This window comes from Chlorocebus sabaeus, chromosome 9, assembly GCF_047675955.1.
Source record: "Chlorocebus sabaeus isolate Y175 chromosome 9, mChlSab1.0.hap1, whole genome shotgun sequence".
Classification (NCBI taxonomy): domain Eukaryota; kingdom Metazoa; phylum Chordata; class Mammalia; order Primates; family Cercopithecidae; genus Chlorocebus; species Chlorocebus sabaeus.
In genome coordinates, this window is record NC_132912.1 from 317,479 (window position 1) to 335,167 (window position 17,689).

The 17,689-nt window shown below is 38.9% G+C and overlaps 1 protein-coding gene across 17 annotated transcripts in view; it reads left to right on the top strand.

The window, feature by feature from the left end:
* The window catches only part of ZMYND11 (zinc finger MYND-type containing 11), a 112,640-nt gene extending 96,825 nt beyond the window's left edge, over nucleotides 1–15,815 (top strand). For 13 of the 17 annotated variants that reach the window (XM_008002066.3, XM_008002064.3, XM_008002065.3 and 10 more), the window contains 9 exons: nucleotides 200–287; nucleotides 827–882; nucleotides 2,322–2,399; nucleotides 3,466–3,584; nucleotides 8,199–8,406; nucleotides 8,816–8,884; nucleotides 9,749–10,021; nucleotides 10,322–10,507; nucleotides 13,823–15,815. In XM_008002066.3, the coding sequence (XP_008000257.1) occupies nucleotides 200–287; nucleotides 827–882; nucleotides 2,322–2,399; nucleotides 3,466–3,584; nucleotides 8,199–8,406; nucleotides 8,816–8,884; nucleotides 9,749–10,021; nucleotides 10,322–10,507; nucleotides 13,823–13,945 (1,200 nt within the window). In that variant the 3' untranslated portion in view covers nucleotides 13,946–15,815. The remainder of the gene's footprint in view (nucleotides 1–199; nucleotides 288–826; nucleotides 883–2,321; nucleotides 2,400–3,465; nucleotides 3,585–8,198; nucleotides 8,407–8,815; nucleotides 8,885–9,748; nucleotides 10,022–10,321; nucleotides 10,508–13,822) is intronic. The other 4 variants (XM_037983250.2, XM_037983261.2, XM_037983254.2 and 1 more) reach the window with 1 other exon arrangement.
* Nucleotides 15,816–17,689: the final 1,874 nt, after the last annotated feature.

The following is a 17,689-nucleotide window of genomic DNA, read 5'->3' on the forward strand; positions in this document are numbered from 1 at the left end:
CGCTTCATCATCCTGCATTATTAAAACCAGCCGCAGGTGGAGTTGTTGGTTTCTTTTACACACATTCTCTGTGAATACTGTGGGATGGCAGTAATCATCCTGATGTCATCCTAGAAAAGTCTGCTTGTCCTATGAACTTAGCCCAGACAGGTGTTTTCACGGGTAACTCTCTTCGTCGTTCTGTTTTTGCCCCCTGCAGAAAGTGAATGAAGGGAAATACCGAAGCTATGAAGAGTTCAAAGCTGATGCTCAACTGCTTCTCCACAATACCGTGATTTTCTATGGAGGTTGAATATTTTTGTGTTTTTTTGTATGCATTTTTAAACACACCATTTACATTCCATATTGAACACTATCTTTCATAAAACATTACATTCAAAGAATTAATACCTTAATGATCTACAGTAAGTGATAATGTTAGAGTCTAAGGTTAGGAATATCTGGTGATACAGATTATAGAATGGACTGGCCAAAGATAAAATCATAGTATACTAAATGATGAAAACACAATTGTTCTTTACAGTTTTATATGTATTTGTTTTAGCTGAGAGGTTTTTTATAAGCACTATGATTAATTCTGATCATTTCCCCAGAAGTTTCACATCATCCAAAGGTAAGGTTATGCTCTATACCTAGAGAATTAGTGGTTGTGTTGGATGGAAAGCAAAAGCCGCCTGTGTAATTTTATTTTGCTATTGTTATTTTAAATGGACATTTTGGTTTGAAATGGTAGATGTCTCCTTTTGCAGACTGAAGGAAAAGGATACTAACTTTGAATCTTGTATTTGCAGACTCTTGCTTATAGGTAATATGTTTTTAATTACAGCAGACAGCGAACAAGCTGACATTGCGAGGATGCTGTATAAAGACACATGTCATGAGGTACTGTTCACTGCCCAATAATTGTACTTTCTATAATTGAAATTAATTTATTTCAGGATTGCACTCTTATCTACATTTTAATTGTACCATTTCCTTTCAATGTTTTTTATTGCCGGGCGTGGTGGCTCAAGCCCTGTAATCCCAGCACTTTGGGAGGGCAAGTTGGGCAGATCACGAGGTCAAGAGATCGAGACCATCCTGGCCAACATGGTGAAACTCCGTCTCTACTAATAATACAAAAATCAGCTGGGTGTGGTGGCGCACGCTTGTAGTCCCAGCTACTCGGGAGGCTGAGGCAGGAGAATTGCTTGAACCTGGGAGATGGAGGTTGCAGTGAGCCAAGATAGTGCCACTGCGCTCCAGCCTGGTGACAAAATGAGATTCTGTCTCCAAAAAAAAAAAAAAAAGTCTTTTATTTTCACGTTTGACGTAGATGGGAAATAATGCAAATAGAAAAATAATTCTCACAAAACTGGGAGTCAGATTTAGTTACTAATTAACTTCTACAAGGGAACTCTCAGCCACCTTCAGGACTGTTGCGTTAGCTACGTGCTGCGTGCGAATGTGTCTTGCTGGGCGGATGTGCAGTATACAGCACCCTCTTGTAATGAAGGATCCAAATTTGCATCCCTTCTAAACTACATAGGCAAAAAGCAAACCCAACCAAAAATGAAGTGCATTTAAGGAAGTATATCTTTTGGTGGTCTTACTTAAAACACTCACCTGTAGCCTAGCCATATCATCTTTGCAAAAGTTCCTCAGTTTATACAAAAAGTTTTGTTTCTTGAATTCATTTCAAATTTGACTTTTATTTTTATTTGTTCAATAAGCATTTACTGGGTGCCTCCTATGTGCCAGGCGGTATGTGAGAAGGAGTAAAAGGTGATCACAGCAATAAGCATTTACTGGGTGCCTCCTGTGTGCCAGGCAGTATGTGAGGAGGAGTAAAAGGTGATCACAGTGCAGGCCTCCTGCTCATAGAGCCACATTCTGAAGAGGGAGACTGGGAAAAAGGAAAAAGAAACAGATAAAATATGTCTGTTTACAAGTTGTAAAAGAATGTTATGAAAGAAAACAAGGAACTAAAATAGAGAATGAGGCGCAGGTAAGGACTGCTGTGATTGGTAGCAGATGTTGTTACCTTCCTGAGGAATATTCAGTCTGAAGTGCTAACCAGTGAGGTCTGGGCAGGGCCCGGTCAGACCAGCCTCGGCTTCTGTTCCAACTGGGGCCTGAGACCAGCGACAGGGTTCTAAGAGGACAGTGACAGGGTCTTCAGTGTCATTTATTGAAAACTTTAAAATTTAAGCTTAAAAGATTAAGGAACAAAATTCAACACGATTTATGTATGTGAATGTTAATTGGCATGGATACATTTTACATAGTTTAATGTGTGTGTATGTTTTATGTAGGCTAAAGTAGTTTCTTTTCTTTTTCAGCTGGATGAACTGCAGCTTTGCAAGAATTGCTTTTACTTGTCAAATGCTCGTCCTGACAACTGGTTCTGTTATCCTTGTGTATGTGAAATTTTGTGATTTTTGTTTTTTACCTCTTAAGTGTGTAACATACAGCTCTAAGGAAGTTTACTTCCGGTTTGGTTAAAGATGATTTTCTTCCTAAATTTCTAAAATATCATAGTATATATGGGTTTAATGAGTATAAACAACTGAAATGAAAAAAAAAACAGGGCTTGTTACCCATTTCTGATTTTAAAATGAGATATTGGATAAAAATAAATCTTGGGTCCTTTTTCTTTTTGAGACGGGGTCTCACTGTGTCACTCAGGCTTGAGTACAGTAGTGTGATCTCGGCTCACCATAGCCTCGACCTCCCCCAGGATCAAGTGATTCTCCCACCTCAGCCTCCAGAGTAGCTGGGACCACAGGCACGTGCCACCACATCTGGCTAATTTTTGTATTTTTTGTAGATATGGGGTTTCACCATGTTGCCCAGGCTGCTCTCAAACTCCTGAGTTCAAGCAGTCCTCCTGCCTCAGCCTCCCAGAGTGCTGGGATTACAGGCGTGAGCCACCACGCCCAGCATCTGGATCCTTTAATAAAGTGAATTTTTGTTTCTCTTTTCATTCTTTCACGAGAGACCTAAGGCTTTGCATTTGTCTGTAGCTGTAAAATTTCCCCAAAATGATACGGCGTCAAGCCGGGCACTGACAAAGGGAATTCTGAGCATTCTTGGCCAGCAGCCTTGGCTGCCTGAGAGAAGCCAGCCCTGTGAGACAGTGCTGTGCCAGCCTAAAATGTCCCCATTTCTAACAAATTCCCGGGGGTGCTGATGCTGCTGGCCCCCCGGCTGCACTTGGCAAAGCGGGTGCTCTTGTCTGCCACCATCGTGCATGTGGATGGCCTTGGCTTCAGGGGCCGCCGTGCTCCAGTCCCAGCCTCTTACGAGGAACTCTGATGCAAATAGAAAAATCAGTCAATCCCAGAAAAAAAAATCTCGTGTCTAAGAGTTATGAAATAAATGTTTTAGAAATAATGGATTATATGTGGCTAGTTTAATATTAATGGTACACTTGCATTTAATACTTTAAAAGTAATATAACAAGGTAAAACATTTCATTTCCAGATACCTAATCATGAGCTGGTTTGGGCTAAAATGAAAGGTTTTGGGTTTTGGCCTGCCAAAGTCATGCAGAAAGAGGACAATCAAGTCGACGTTCGCTTCTTTGGCCACCACCACCAGAGGTAATTCGCAACCCCATGTTCAGTGTCACCGCCATGCTTATGAAGTCCTTAAGAAAGTCTGATGATTTCTGCATCAGAGATGCATGAAGTTTATTTTAAATTGGAAAAAAAAAAGGCACATTATGCAGCCAAGAATATGTTCCAAGATAAATTGTTTCCAGGTATTTTTCAGATACTGTTTAGTAAACAGGACATTTTTAATAACTGACACTGTTGAACTTCAGAAGCACATTAGTACTAAGACTGAATTTATAGTACAATGGGCAGAAGGGTCTCAGAATGTGTCCGGTAATGACATCACAGTTGCTCTAGCCGTCTTCAAGGCTCAGTTAAAGACATAGACTAAAATCATCAATCTTGTGATCTCAGAATGTGTGTAAATACCTGAAGTGTGCATAAAAAAAAGCCACAATAGGAATAAAGAATTAACATGCAATTTATTTGGTTCATTTAACACAGATACTGAGATAAGGTGAAAAAGTGACAGTAGTCAGCTACGTGATCTAAAAGTGATACTTTGCAAGGATTTAAATGAACAGCCCATGAGGCGTCTCCTGTCGTACCAGGAGGCTACTAGTGCGTAGAGAAGCTGCACAATGAGGGGCCTTACTCCTCCCTGTGGTAAAGTTTTACTTGGTCTTTATTTAATTTAAACAGAAGTGTAGTTATAAGAAACCTATAAATACTATAAATTTCCCAAAAGGTAGTTCTGTTCTTTCATAAGTAGATACACACTCACCTGACACTCTCATGTCCAGAAACATTAAATGATGATCCAATAAAATAATACAAAATGAATGTTTTAATTACATTATTAATAAGTGGTAATTTTTAACATATGCTTAATACCTTATACTCAGATGGTTTCAGTTTCTTATCAGAACAGGCAAGGAGGTAATGTATTTTTGATAGGTTAGGGCAAGTCTTTATGTGAGATTGTGTCCTTGCTTCACCGTCTTCTACCCTAATCTGGACACATTAGTCAGTTTCTGTGAGCCTTAGCAAAATAAGGGCCTCTTATAAAAGTTTTTGTAAGGTTTAAAGAAATGTTTAGAGAGACTGAGCATAGTACCTAGCACATAGTGAATACTCAGTAAAGGTCAGCTTTTATAATACAACAAATAATCAAGGAATAACGGGGGACAGTTTGCTTCAATGTTTTTCACATTAAGTAAAACACAGTTAACTTAGAAAAAACAAGAATTCAGTTATTTTATAGCCATACTAATAGGAAAGAATAATCTGATAATTAGAACTTTTTGTCTATATATTTTTCTTTTTCATCAACTTGCAAGTAGCTTTATAGTGTCTTCAACTGTGAGTGATATTAATAATGAGTTAACTGGTATAGATGTCATTCAGTACACTATGCAGAAAATATTTTTAAAGAATATTTGGGCTAATCTGCAGCAGTCCTAGTCTGTCACCTAAAGAGAGAATTAAAACATCAGATTGCATTTTTAGAGGTATTTTTTTTCCCTCAAGCTTCTTAGGTCCTAGAAGATTTTACCTAAATAATTCTAGACCAATGGGACTCTTAAGGACTTTATTTTAGAAAATAAGAGAGGTTGACAAACTATGTAAAATCATTTTCCTTTTTCCTGGATACAATGTGAACAATTCGAAGTGACAGATTGGTTAGGATATACTTTATAGTCTACCATATTAGAATGTTTAAAAAATTTGATAAAATTATAATCATGAATTTTTAATTATTTAAGCAACATATGCTCAAAAGTTCTAGTTGCTGAGGAGCCTCTGGTTGCAAGTTCTGGCTGATAATTATTCTTTGCTAGTCCATCATATCGTTACATGTAAGTGGGAGGAAAAAGAATGAATGGTTTTGTACCGTTCGTTTCCTCCCATACGCGCCAACAGAATATGCTGCTCCTCCGTAGACAATGAGCACATTGTAAATTTCCAGGAAAAGGGTCGAGTATGATTGTGTTTACATGTGAGAGCTGCTTCAGTGAGGTTTCTGTAGGATTTGCAAGATTTTGCCTGCCAAAGAAAGTAGCCGGTAAGACCTGTCTTAAGGATGCTGAATCTTTTGGCTGCAAGTCGCTGGTGGATGGCCCAGGCCAGGAAACCAGGTACAGACAAAACAGAGCTAGAGCACTTTGGGCTCATTGACATCAGATCACAGAACCATTTTATTCTGCACGTATAGTCCGAGCATTGACAGACATAGAGCCAAATTAGACTCTTCCTCTTTTTATTAGGCTTACCTTAAATTACAGGGTGTGTGTTTGCTTTTTTATTTTTATTTTTTTGTAGATCAGAGAGCATACCCTGTGATAATTTTTTAAACTGAAATCTGATTATCTACAGTACTGGAGTTGATTAAAAGAGAATAGAAGAAGTACATCATGAACTGTGTTGAGGCTTTTTAAAGAACAGATGTGAATCCATTTTATTTAAGATAAATAAGGAAAATACCCCTGTAGATACAAGTTCATTCCAGGTAGTCAGCACTGCTTGTAACAGAATTCTCCCTGAAAAGCAAACTACTTTGAAAAAGTCAACAAACCCCCCCCCCCCTTTTTTTTTTTTTGAGATGGAATCTTGCTCATCACCCAAGCTGGAGTGCAGTGGCGTGATCTCGGCTCACTGCAAGCTCCGCCTCCCGGGTTTACGCCATTTCCTGCCTCAGCCTCCCGAGTAGCTGGGACTACAGGCGCCCGCCACCACACCCGGCTAATTTTCTGTATTTTTAGCAGAGACGGGGTTTCACTGTGTTAGGCAGGATGGTCTCGATCTCCTGACCTCGTGATCCGCCCGCCTCGGCCTCCCACAGTGCTGGGATTACAGGCGTGAGCCGCCGCGCCCGGCCAACAAACCCCTTTTATTGAATTCCTACTACGTAATAGGAAATCAATAAACATCTGTTGACTGGAACAGTAAATATATTCAAAATCTAATGGCAAGAAACTCTTCCACAAGCAGAATTTCATTTGCACTCTGCATTAGAGTTTAGTTTTTCAAAGTTCCGTTTACTTTGATATGGTTTTTAACAAAGCACTTATGCCAGATGAGACATAATTGATATAATATTCACCAATATATTTATAAATAATGTTATAGAAGTTCAGATATAACAATTATAGCTGTTGTTAGCATCTAATGATACAGATTACTGTATATTTAAAATGTGCTTCTAGGTTATAAAGTTTGGCTGTACAAGGAAGTAGAAATCGCTATTTATGGCTGAGCCACATGTGTGATTCCCTAAGAGATTCCTTCGAAACAGTCACAGGCCCAGTATTTCTGGAGCTCTATAATTACAGGCCAGGGATGAAAACTGTGATATATATGCTTTTAGCAGGAAAAAAAATCTTTAACAGAAAACTGAAAAGCATAACTGTGTGTGTTTCTAGTACCATATCGCAACGTGTACTCGGCTGTAGAAAATGTCTGTTACTCATGCATCCATATAGTTTCCTACCTCATTTATGATGTTCCCTCTGCCTGGAATCTCTCCACTCACATTGTCTGCTGTCTACTGTCTACTGTCTACATCTTTCTTATCTTCCAAGACCAAGGCCGAATAAAATGTTCTGACCACTCACAACCCAATGTAAACTCTTCCTCTCCATAGCACCCTCGAGTACCTTTACTACCTGCTGCATTGCATTATAATTATTCCTCAGTTCTTTCTGACAAAATTGTAAGTCCATCAAAGGCAGAGGCAGTGTAGGAAGTGCCATCCTAATCATCATACCACCCGAGAGATTCCAACCACTAATAGTTTACCTTAACCCCTGTGGGCAGCGTCTCTTGCTGCCGTCAAATGAGGGAATGAAACTCAGGACCACGTAGACCCCATTCACTTTTCCATTCTTTGTAGTGCCCTCCCCTGGTACACAGTAAACATCTGTTGAATACAACATTTGGGATGGGTATGAATTTAAATCCAGAAAGAGACCAATGCCCAGGAAAAATGTTCTTGAATTTTTAGCATTCTTTCCAACAGAACCAAATATAGTTTTCATTCGCTAGTTTTAGATATGTATTGCACTTATGTTCACAGCTAACTACATTGTGGCTAAATAATAAATGGCTCTGCATGTTAATCTGGTTTCTCTAATGAGTAGAGGCATGATGCAAATACGACTTACTGGATAATATTTTTAGATGTTCCCATTTTATATGAATACATGTATGTATCTTGTGAAAATTTCTGGGCATTTTCAAGTGATTCTTTAGTGCTAACTGCAAATAGCTAGATAGGTTATATTAGTTTACAGTATTCAGAACAACAAATAATTTTAAAAGGACTTAGGAAGAATACAGATGTGAACTGTGACAAGCTAAGCTGATTAAATTGTGAACAATTGGGAGGCATTTGTGAATCGAATTCTGAGAACTTTTGTTGACTGTGAAAAACAAAACAAATCTCATTTATTTTCCACTTGGTAACTTTATTCAAGCCATGACGAAGCCTAAGTGATTGCGGTTTTTGCAATTGGCAGAAACGACAATTACTTTTGCACCAAGCTAACAGCTGAGAACTGCCACAGTCACACCTTATGGCAGGCAGGGTCCACGGAAGCCCTCGACCACCTTTCCTGCCATTTGGGGTGTTTCTAACTATCCCTTTACGTGTTTTCCTAGGGCCTGGATTCCTTCTGAAAACATTCAAGATATCACAGTCAACATCCATCGGCTGCACGTGAAGCGCAGTATGGGTTGGAAAAAGGCCTGTGATGAGCTGGAGCTGCATCAGCGTTTCCTGCGAGAAGGGAGATTTTGGAAATCTAAGAATGAGGACCGAGGTGAGGAAGAGGCAGAATCCAGTATCTCCTCCACCAGCAATGAGCAGGTGAGTGTGTCTCAGGAAGGAAGTGCCTATTCATTATTACTTTTAAATGCAGAAATCTTAGTGTACACTCCTCACTGTAATGAACAGATTTTGACATTTTCCTTCCCTTTTTTACATTTGTAAAGTGCTCTGCAAAAGTAAACCAAAACCAATTCAAATGAATACATAGATGTAACAATGACCTTGACCCTGCCAGTACCAAGAGTGTTAAGTACAACTGCTCCTCCCTGAAGGTGCGCTAGCTCTTTCCAGCCAGAATAGTAATGAAGTCAGTGGTAACTGAGTGGATGGAAGGATGCAAAAGGTAGAAATGTATTCACTTCTCACCTGTGGGTCCACTATGAGTGTTTTCAGCAGAGAAGTATTTCCTAGTGTCTGGAATAATATATTACTTTTATAATGCCCACAGCTAAAGGTCACTCAAGAACCAAGAGCAAAGAAAGGACGACGTAATCAAAGTGTGGAGCCCAAAAAGGAAGTAAGTTGCCCACCTCGCAGTATCCAGGTGGCAAATGAAACAGGAAATATTTTCAGAGTATTTTGTATTTTCAAAGTATTTCAAAGACAATCACTCTTGGTGGATACTTGTGAAATTCAGTTGCTGTCAATCGAATAATATCCATCAAGCTGAAACCAGTCTTCTGACTTCCCTTTCATTATCTGTTACCCTGGAATAGCATACATGCTCCAAGTCTCCATCTTAATTCAGCAGCCACTGACCAAAGCTTGACTAAGTGGGAAGGGCACGTTGCTATTAATACATTTCCTGGGAGCTCTGATATTTTTCCTAAGTATTATTAAAAACAACACATTTATCCAGTATATCGGTTGTGCCAACATTTGAAAACTTGAAGGAGACTGTGGTTGAGCTCAGCCGTTTTAAGTGATAGAAGCTCTGCATGTTTTAAAACTGTGTAAATCTGGACACATTTCAAACATATATTCAGTGAGAAGTGGTTTAGGCTTTTAGGAAATTTGTTAATGAATCTAGTCCAATGAAGTGATTATAAGTTGACAATACTTTTTATATTCTATAAATTTTTATGTTTATTTTAAAAACAAAACTTACAGTATTAAGTAAAATTATAAATGAAGCTTATGTTTGTAATTGTAGCTGTTGTTAATTGCATGTTCTTTTCATTCACTGATTGGGGGAGATTTGTTTATTTTTAAATTGTGGCAAAATATACATTAAATCTACCATCCTAACCATGTTTTTTAACAGAAGTTTATTGTATGGCTGTTTACGTATATCACTGTATTTTTAGCCTAATAGAGTAGTTCTTGAACTAGTGAATTATATTGCTTTGTTTTGCATCTAAACTCTTGTCTTACCTTTTAGGAACCAGAGCCTGAAACAGAAGCAGTAAGTTCTAGCCAGGAAATACCCACGATGCCTCAGCCAATCGAAAAAGTCTCCGTGTCAACTCAGACCAAGAAGTTAAGTGCCTCTTCACCAAGAATGCTGCATCGGAGCACCCAGACCACCAGTGACGGTGTGTGTCAGAGCATGTGCCATGACAAATACACGAAGATCTTCAATGACTTCAAAGACCGGATGAAGTCGGACCACAAGCGGGAGACAGAGCGTGTTGTCCGAGAAGCTCTGGAGAAGGTAATGCCTGTCGCCACCGTGGGTGCCCTGCTGCAGCCGGCACTCCTGTCATGGTTAGGCTCCTTTTACTCATGCATCAACCCAGTAGCAGCTTTTAAATGTAGCAAGAGAATGACACCAGTATCTTTTATAGCATTTCAAGTAATAATGATACTTTTCTCACCTAAATTTTTTACACATGTAATGAAGGGGAAAACGGTACCTCATGCAAGCAGAAACGATGTGTTAAGTTTCTGTTCCATTGTAGGCGGTCTGTGTAAGTTGTGCGCTGACTTTCTGTGGGTTGTCTTTTCATTCCAGCTGCGTTCTGAAATGGAAGAAGAAAAGAGACAAGCTGTAAATAAAGCTGTGGCCAACATGCAGGGTGAGATGGACAGAAAATGTAAGCAAGTAAAGGAAAAGTGTAAGGAGGAATTTGTAGAAGAAATCAAGAAGCTGGCAACACAGCACAAGCAACTGATTTCTCAGACCAAGAAGAAGCAGTGGGTAAATACCAGTCTTTTTTAGACTGTTATTTCTGAAAACGTACCACAGGTATGATGCCAGTTAATTCAGAAGGTAGCTGTGGCACGTGCAGAAGATGTTTCTGAAATAAGATCAAATGTGAAATGGTCAGCTTTAGTTTTTAAAATTTTATTAACAGTCCTATGATCTCTCAACCCCAGATCCCATATTACTGTGTACTGCTCAGGATTATTTTGTTAAATTGAGATTATAATACCTTAGTACATATTTATTACAATTAACTTATATAATTTCTCCATCTATGCAAATATTTTATTTGGGCAAATTGGCTGGCCCTAACTTTTACCTGGTGATTTCAGATAGGTAACATCCAAATGGTGAAATTATAAATGTAATTATCACAATAAATTAAACAGTTTAAGATTTCCCTGCACTTAACATTTATGCATTAGATTTTGTTAAAGAAATCAATTACTTTTACTTTATAGTAGTGACATTTCACTGGTCTCTAACTACCCTCCCTTATACCTGACCAGCTAGTGTCTTTTGTCGTCATGTCCGGCTCGCGAGTCTCATCCTCCCCACCAGAGCGGGAGCTTCTGAGTACACAGCATCCAAGTGCTCATCTTACAGTCGCCACAGTGCTCAGTGAATTAGGGAAAAGTTTTGCTCCCGAAAGCTCATAACTTGGTTTCAGTTGACTATATAAAGTTCTGTGATAAACTTTAATTCTTCATTTTATCCAGCCTATATTATACAAATACACATAAACTTTTCATAAAAGAAATATTTTTAAATCTGTGACAAAGATTTGGCAAGAAGGAAAAGAGAAACTTAGCATATAATTTAGAAGAATACATGAAGATAACTTGGTAGGAAGAGGTGGTGAATAACAAAAAAATATTGTTAACAAAAGACCAGGCGATCTGTGGAGGGAAAAAGAGAGCTTTATTTTCTGTTAAAAAAAACGGCCTGCACATTGGGTGGCACAGCCTTCAGTACAAGTGAAAGTGTGCTCTCCGAAGAAGAAAATTTCCATATTCTTTAAGAAATTTCATTGGTGCTAGTAAAGTTTTGAGGAGCTGACAAGCTCTGATTGGTGAGGGATGGCAGTCAGCAAAACTAGTCTGAGAGTTGCAGCCAACATTTTGTGTTCCAAGTGCTTTTCCCCCCAGCTCCTCAACTCAGTTTTAGTTGGGTATGACAAGAATGACTGAATTTGTGTGATCAACTCTCACAATATCATTAGATAGGAATTAAGGTATGCTCAAGATAACAGAAGCACAACACCCAAAGACGCTCATGCCTGTAGTCCCAGTGCTTTGGGAGGCCAAGGCAGAAGGAGTGCTTGAGCCCAGGAGTTCAAGGTTGCAGAGAGCTGTGATCGCACCACTGCACTCCAGCCTAGGCGATGGAACAAGACCCTGTCTCTTAAAAAATTTTTATGAGTAGAAATCTCTTAAGTTTACTAATAAAGAATCAAGAAAATGGGAAGAAGAGGCTATAATTATAAAACTGTCTTTTATAGCACTTTACCATTTGTGAAATAGCTGAAGTGGGTATTTTTGTACTCTAAGATGAGGAATTTAAGACCTATTAAAAACCCAGTTGGCAGAGCTGAGCTTTGTGTGGGTCTAGTAGACTAGTAAAAGGGTTAGAATTCTTTCTTCTGGGCCGGGCTCGGTGCTCATGTCTGTAATCCCAGCACTTGGGGAGGCCGAGGCAGGCAGATCACTTGAGAACATGAAACTCCATCTCTGCAAAAAATACAAAAATTAGCCGGGCATGGTGGCATGTGCCTGAAACTCCAGCTACTTGGGAGGCTCAGGCAGGAGAATCTCTTGAACCCAGGAGGTAGAGATTGAAATGAGCTGAGATTGTGCCACTGCACTCCAGCCTGAGCAACAGAGCGAGACTCTGTCTCAAAGAAAAAAAGAATTCTTTCTTCCCAATTACATCTTTCATTGTTGTAAGAAATAGAATAGTATTATAGGACAAAAAGCACGTAGACATGCCAGATGCCGAATAATGGATGTCACGAGAAACATAGAAAGATGCATCTATTAAATATACCCATAGAAAGGGGGAAATTGAAAACGGATGAATACACAAAGAAAGAGTAGGTACTTGGGGGAAGGGATGGTGGTGCTCTGTCAAGTCTTAAAGATGAGGAAACTAAGAAGTTAATACACTAACAAACGGTAGGTACTTGGGGGAAGGGATGGTGGTACTGTGTAAAGTCTTAAAGATGAGGAAACTAAGAGGTTAAATAGCTCGATCTGAAGCCATGTGACCAGTGGGTGGCACAGACCCCAGATGTGAATCCCGACACACCTCACTCAAGCTGTTTCCAAAATTTACTCTGCACCTTTCTAATGGGGATTTTACTGAAGGTGCAATTACTGAAATAATAGATAATAATGCATACGATACACAATCAGGAAGAAAATTAGAATTTTTAGTATCAAATGTTGGCTATTCTCCCTCCAGGGCTCTCACCAGCCATCAAATCTGCATGTGTCTATCTACAGAACTTTCATATTTATACCGATCTGTTGTCAAGTGTTTACATTCAAAACAGTCTCTTATCTTCCTTGCCTCACTGTGGGTGTCTGTTCATGATACTACCATTAGTTCACCAAGCCAGCTTGGAACTTTAGCTTTACTTTTTTCACTCTTCTCTTCTCCCATGACCAGAGTTCAACCACGGTACTATGGACCCTTGCACTAGAACATTCTTCGGGGGAGGTGTACATTGTGGGATGTTTAACAGCATCCCAGGCCTCTGTCCGCCAGTACTACCTTCTGCCCCAAAGCTGTGACAGTCAAAAGTATCTCCAGACATTGCCAAATAAGATTGAACACTGAGACCTGGCCACTAGATTTGAGGTGGTAGGTGACCTTGCTAACAGCATATTAGTGGCATGGGATGAGTAAAGACTGCAGCGTATGTTAACAATGATGGGGAGAGAAGAATTTGAAATAGGGAATTTAGGCGAGTCTTTCAAGGAGCTTGTGGAGACCAGAGAAATGCAAGTGGTAGCTGGAAAGGGATGTGAAGTCAAGGACATTTTAAGAAAAGAAACGGGAATGACCCCCATAGAGATGGAAAAAACAGTGGTGTCAGGTACCACCTGACAGCAGCTTGGGTTTGCTGACAGCCGGGCATGAGCTACAGTCATCCCCAGCGCTCCCTTTCCATCTGCTGTGCATAAAACGTATTCAGATTCCACAAAGGGTTGAGACAGAAAGATCTGTTAAAAGCACCACCTCAGGAGTCTGCCTCTTAGACATCCACACCCAAGTCTAAAGACTGCCCCGATTTCTTCCCCGCAGTGCTACAACTGTGAGGAGGAGGCCATGTACCACTGCTGCTGGAACACGTCCTACTGCTCTATCAAGTGCCAGCAGGAGCACTGGCACGCGGAGCACAAACGCACCTGCCGCCGGAAAAGATGAAGCTGGCCCTTCCCGGAGTCGCCCCAACGATCACTCTTTTCAGACACAGCGGTTTTTGTTTCCAAGAAGCCAAAATTGTTTAGAATTTGCTTCCCATTTTGCACCAGCCTTTAAACACTTTTCGTGAAGAAATTTTGCACAGTAGTTTAAATCTTTTGTTAATGCTCCTCCGAAGTTTTTCAGGGGGTAAAAGTAACATCAGTGGAGGGTATTATTTTAAATAAATTTTAATTGAGAATTTGTTGCATTTTCAGCAAATTTTAAAACATTTTTAGGTTTTACAGAGATTTTAACCTTTAAACAACAGATCTTTAAAAAACAGGTGAATACAAGTGAGTTTAACAAAGAAACATTTAGAATAGATCTGAATGTAAGAACTACAGAACTGTTTCAGAAATAAAACATACTACCTTGATGTGACATTTTTTTCTTAACCTTGTTGAGCTGGTTTTGTTCAGCTTAATTTACTGTTCAAAGGCATTATCTGTTGGTCACACCAGTGGGTATATGATTGAATTTAGGGAACAGGGTTGACACAGCAGGGCTAGTCCTGCATATTTTTTCTTAAATATTTCCCAATTGTGTTTTTCATTATTTCTTTTCAATATATAACTTTTATAACAAATTATTAGCTTTGATCTTGTAGTTTAAAATTGCAGGGAACTGGGGTAATCTTTTACTGAGCTGGATCTTAGAGAAAATGAATATTTAAATTTTAAAGTTTGCACATTTCATCTTTGTCCTAACATGAGTGCTTGTAACAAAATAAACAACAAAAACAAAGAGCCAAAAACTACCTTTATCCATATGTGAAATTACAGATGAGGCATACAAATTTATTTAATGCTTCCCTTCCCTTCCCACATATCATCTCACTGCCTATTATCTGGTGTCACCTCATGTATTGTAAGTTAATACTAAAAGAAGAGAAAGCACTTAAGTTTCACAGAAGCCGTTATGTTTGTAGTAATGGGTCATTGCCTACTAATGAACTCCATCACTGTACACAGAATGAAGAATAATGCATGTTAATTTTCTTGTATTAAAGATGCCGTGATTTGTAAAAAGTCTGTATTTTGCGGAATGTCTGGATTAAGAAGCATTACCAATAGGAATGGATCGATAGTTGAATAATGATTTTTTATACATAGATATATAAAATACAGCCAGGAAAACTTAAATTTCTTTTAAAATATCTCACAGTTTATGTGTTTTTTTTTTTAAGACTGATCTTAGAACAAGTCAAATTCCCATTTATCATTTAGTTATTTTTTGAGGTTAGAGAAATAATTTGTAAATATTTATTTAGACCTTTGATATTTATTAAAGCAATTACTCACAATGGAAGTGAAAGAATCAGGAGAAAAGCCTTTTAAAAAGTTTTCTCCAGGTTTGTCAGGGTCACTCTAAAGATAAAAATGTAACTAAGTCTTCTGTGAAAATCCATCTAGTCCTGATGCTGTTGCAGATGGTGGTGACACAAGTTAATTGACAAACTACTGCCAAATGGTGCACAATCTTTTGTAAAAAGTACCCAGTAGCCCCATTTCACACAATGTTCCTAAATTACGCAGTGACGTGGCATCATTGCTCCCTCCTTGTTGCTGTGGAATTGGAGTTGCCACAGTGTATGGCGCTGATGGACATGTCGGAACCGAGAACACTTAACCTTCTTTGATTGTTTTTCAACTTCTAAGACTTCGATCCACCCCTATGAGAGCAAGTAATTGTGGAAATATTTTTGGTGTAAAATCATTCCAGAGTATGTAATATTTAACTGATAGCTGCATGAAAGTGAGATTCGTGTTACTTTGGCTTTTTTGTCTCTGTTGACACGGTTGCACATTTCCAAGTTACTACAGCGTGAAAACTGTGTGTTTAAAAAAAAAAAAACAAAATTAAAAAAAGAGATTGTGGCCTGGTTTTGTAAAAGTTTTAGGTAAAATTACAATTGATTGTTTTAGGAATCATTATTAAAAATTTTCTGCAAATCATAAAGCTATATTGAGGTGTTGAGCTTAGCCACTATGCACATTGTAATTATTCATTGTGGCTGTCCAGTTCTATGATGCATTCTGGCATTTTGTAAGCTGCTCTGACTAGCAATATATAGATTCATTTAATGTGTTAACATTGGTTAATAAATGTATTTAAAAAAAAAACTAGCTTTAGAAATTTATTTAGTCTAGCCCCTGTATCCAACCAAATACTACTGTCGCTAAATGTTGGTCATGTACTGTGGTTCACTCTTTGGTGACTATTTAACTTTATATAAAATCAGTGTGTTAAACATCATTCATTCACCTAAACATATAAATTGAATTTACTTTCACCAGATCTCAGAAAGACCATACATGATATAAAAAGGAGAGGATGATGATTGTATCAGCTGCATATCAATTATTGCAAATCAGCCTGAAAAACAAGACAACTCAGAATGGAGCAGATTCTTAATTGGAAGCCAGCTGAGGCTTACCCTTTGCTGTTTTCATCTCCTTGTTGGTATGGTGGTTGCAGGTAGTTAACCAGCCCCAGTTCTTAGTGCCAACATTAACCCAGCCTTAGTCGGTACTCTCTGGTTGTCATCATTCATGCCCTGTAGATGCATCACAACTGAGATCAGATGGTTTAGGTCTGAATATTAAAGTCCCAGTTACTGTAGGATTGTAAAGTTTCCAACAGTAGTAGTAGTATTCTGTTCATCCTCATTTTGTCTTTCTTCTTCTAGATACATTTTCCTAAGCAACAGGCTTACTGGTCCTCACTTAAAAATAAGGTGTCGGCCGGGCACAGTGGCTCATGCCTGTAATCCCAGCACTTTGGGAGGCCAAGGTGGGCAGATCACCTGAGGTCAGGAGTTTGAGACCAGCCTGGCCAACATGGTGAAACCCTCTCTCTACAAAAATACAAAAAAAAAAATTAGCCAGGCATGATGACAGGTGTCTGCAATCCCAGCTACTCGGGAGGCTGAGGTGGGAGAATCGCTTGAACCCAGGAGGCAGAGGTTGCAGTGAGCCGAGATCGCCCCATTGCACTCCAGCCTGGCGACACAGCAAGACTCCGTCTCAAAAAAAAAAAGGTATCGCTTGTCGCTTTATGAAATGCCAACTCTGATTCTAGACCTTAATTATTAGAATTGTGTTCTAAAATAGTCTTTTCAATTAAAAAAATGTCAGTTGACAAATACGAAACCCATATCTATAATACATGAGTATCACTAAAAATTTCAGTCATTGATGACAGCAAAATGAAAGAAGGCCTCTAGGAGGGCGTATGGAGTGAGTGAAGTGACAAGGTTGCTTCTGTAATTGGGGGCAGATGAAATTGAAGTAGTGAAGCAAGTGGCTGAGAGAATGAAAAGCAGTTTGCCACTTTCCAATATTAAAAGAAAATAAAAATAGAAATAGGATACTTGTGTGAAAGTGGTCTTTTCATAAACAAGAAGGAAAAGTGTGCAATTGTAGCAAAGCAATAGCTTTGGTCGGGCTACTCAAGACAAGATAGGTGTAAACAGGTAAGTTTAAACAGATTTAATAACTTGCTCAGACTTACCCAGTAGGTGAGTGGCAGAGCTAGGTCTCAAGCTCGGTTTGGTTTGATTGTAAAACCCATTTTCTTAACTCTTACGCTAGGCTGAATATACAGATAGAAAATTACTTGACAAACATTTGAAATTAAAGTCATCAAGTTCAATACATCTAGAATCAAAGCCATCACCTTCCCCTGCCTCCCTCCACTTCTCCA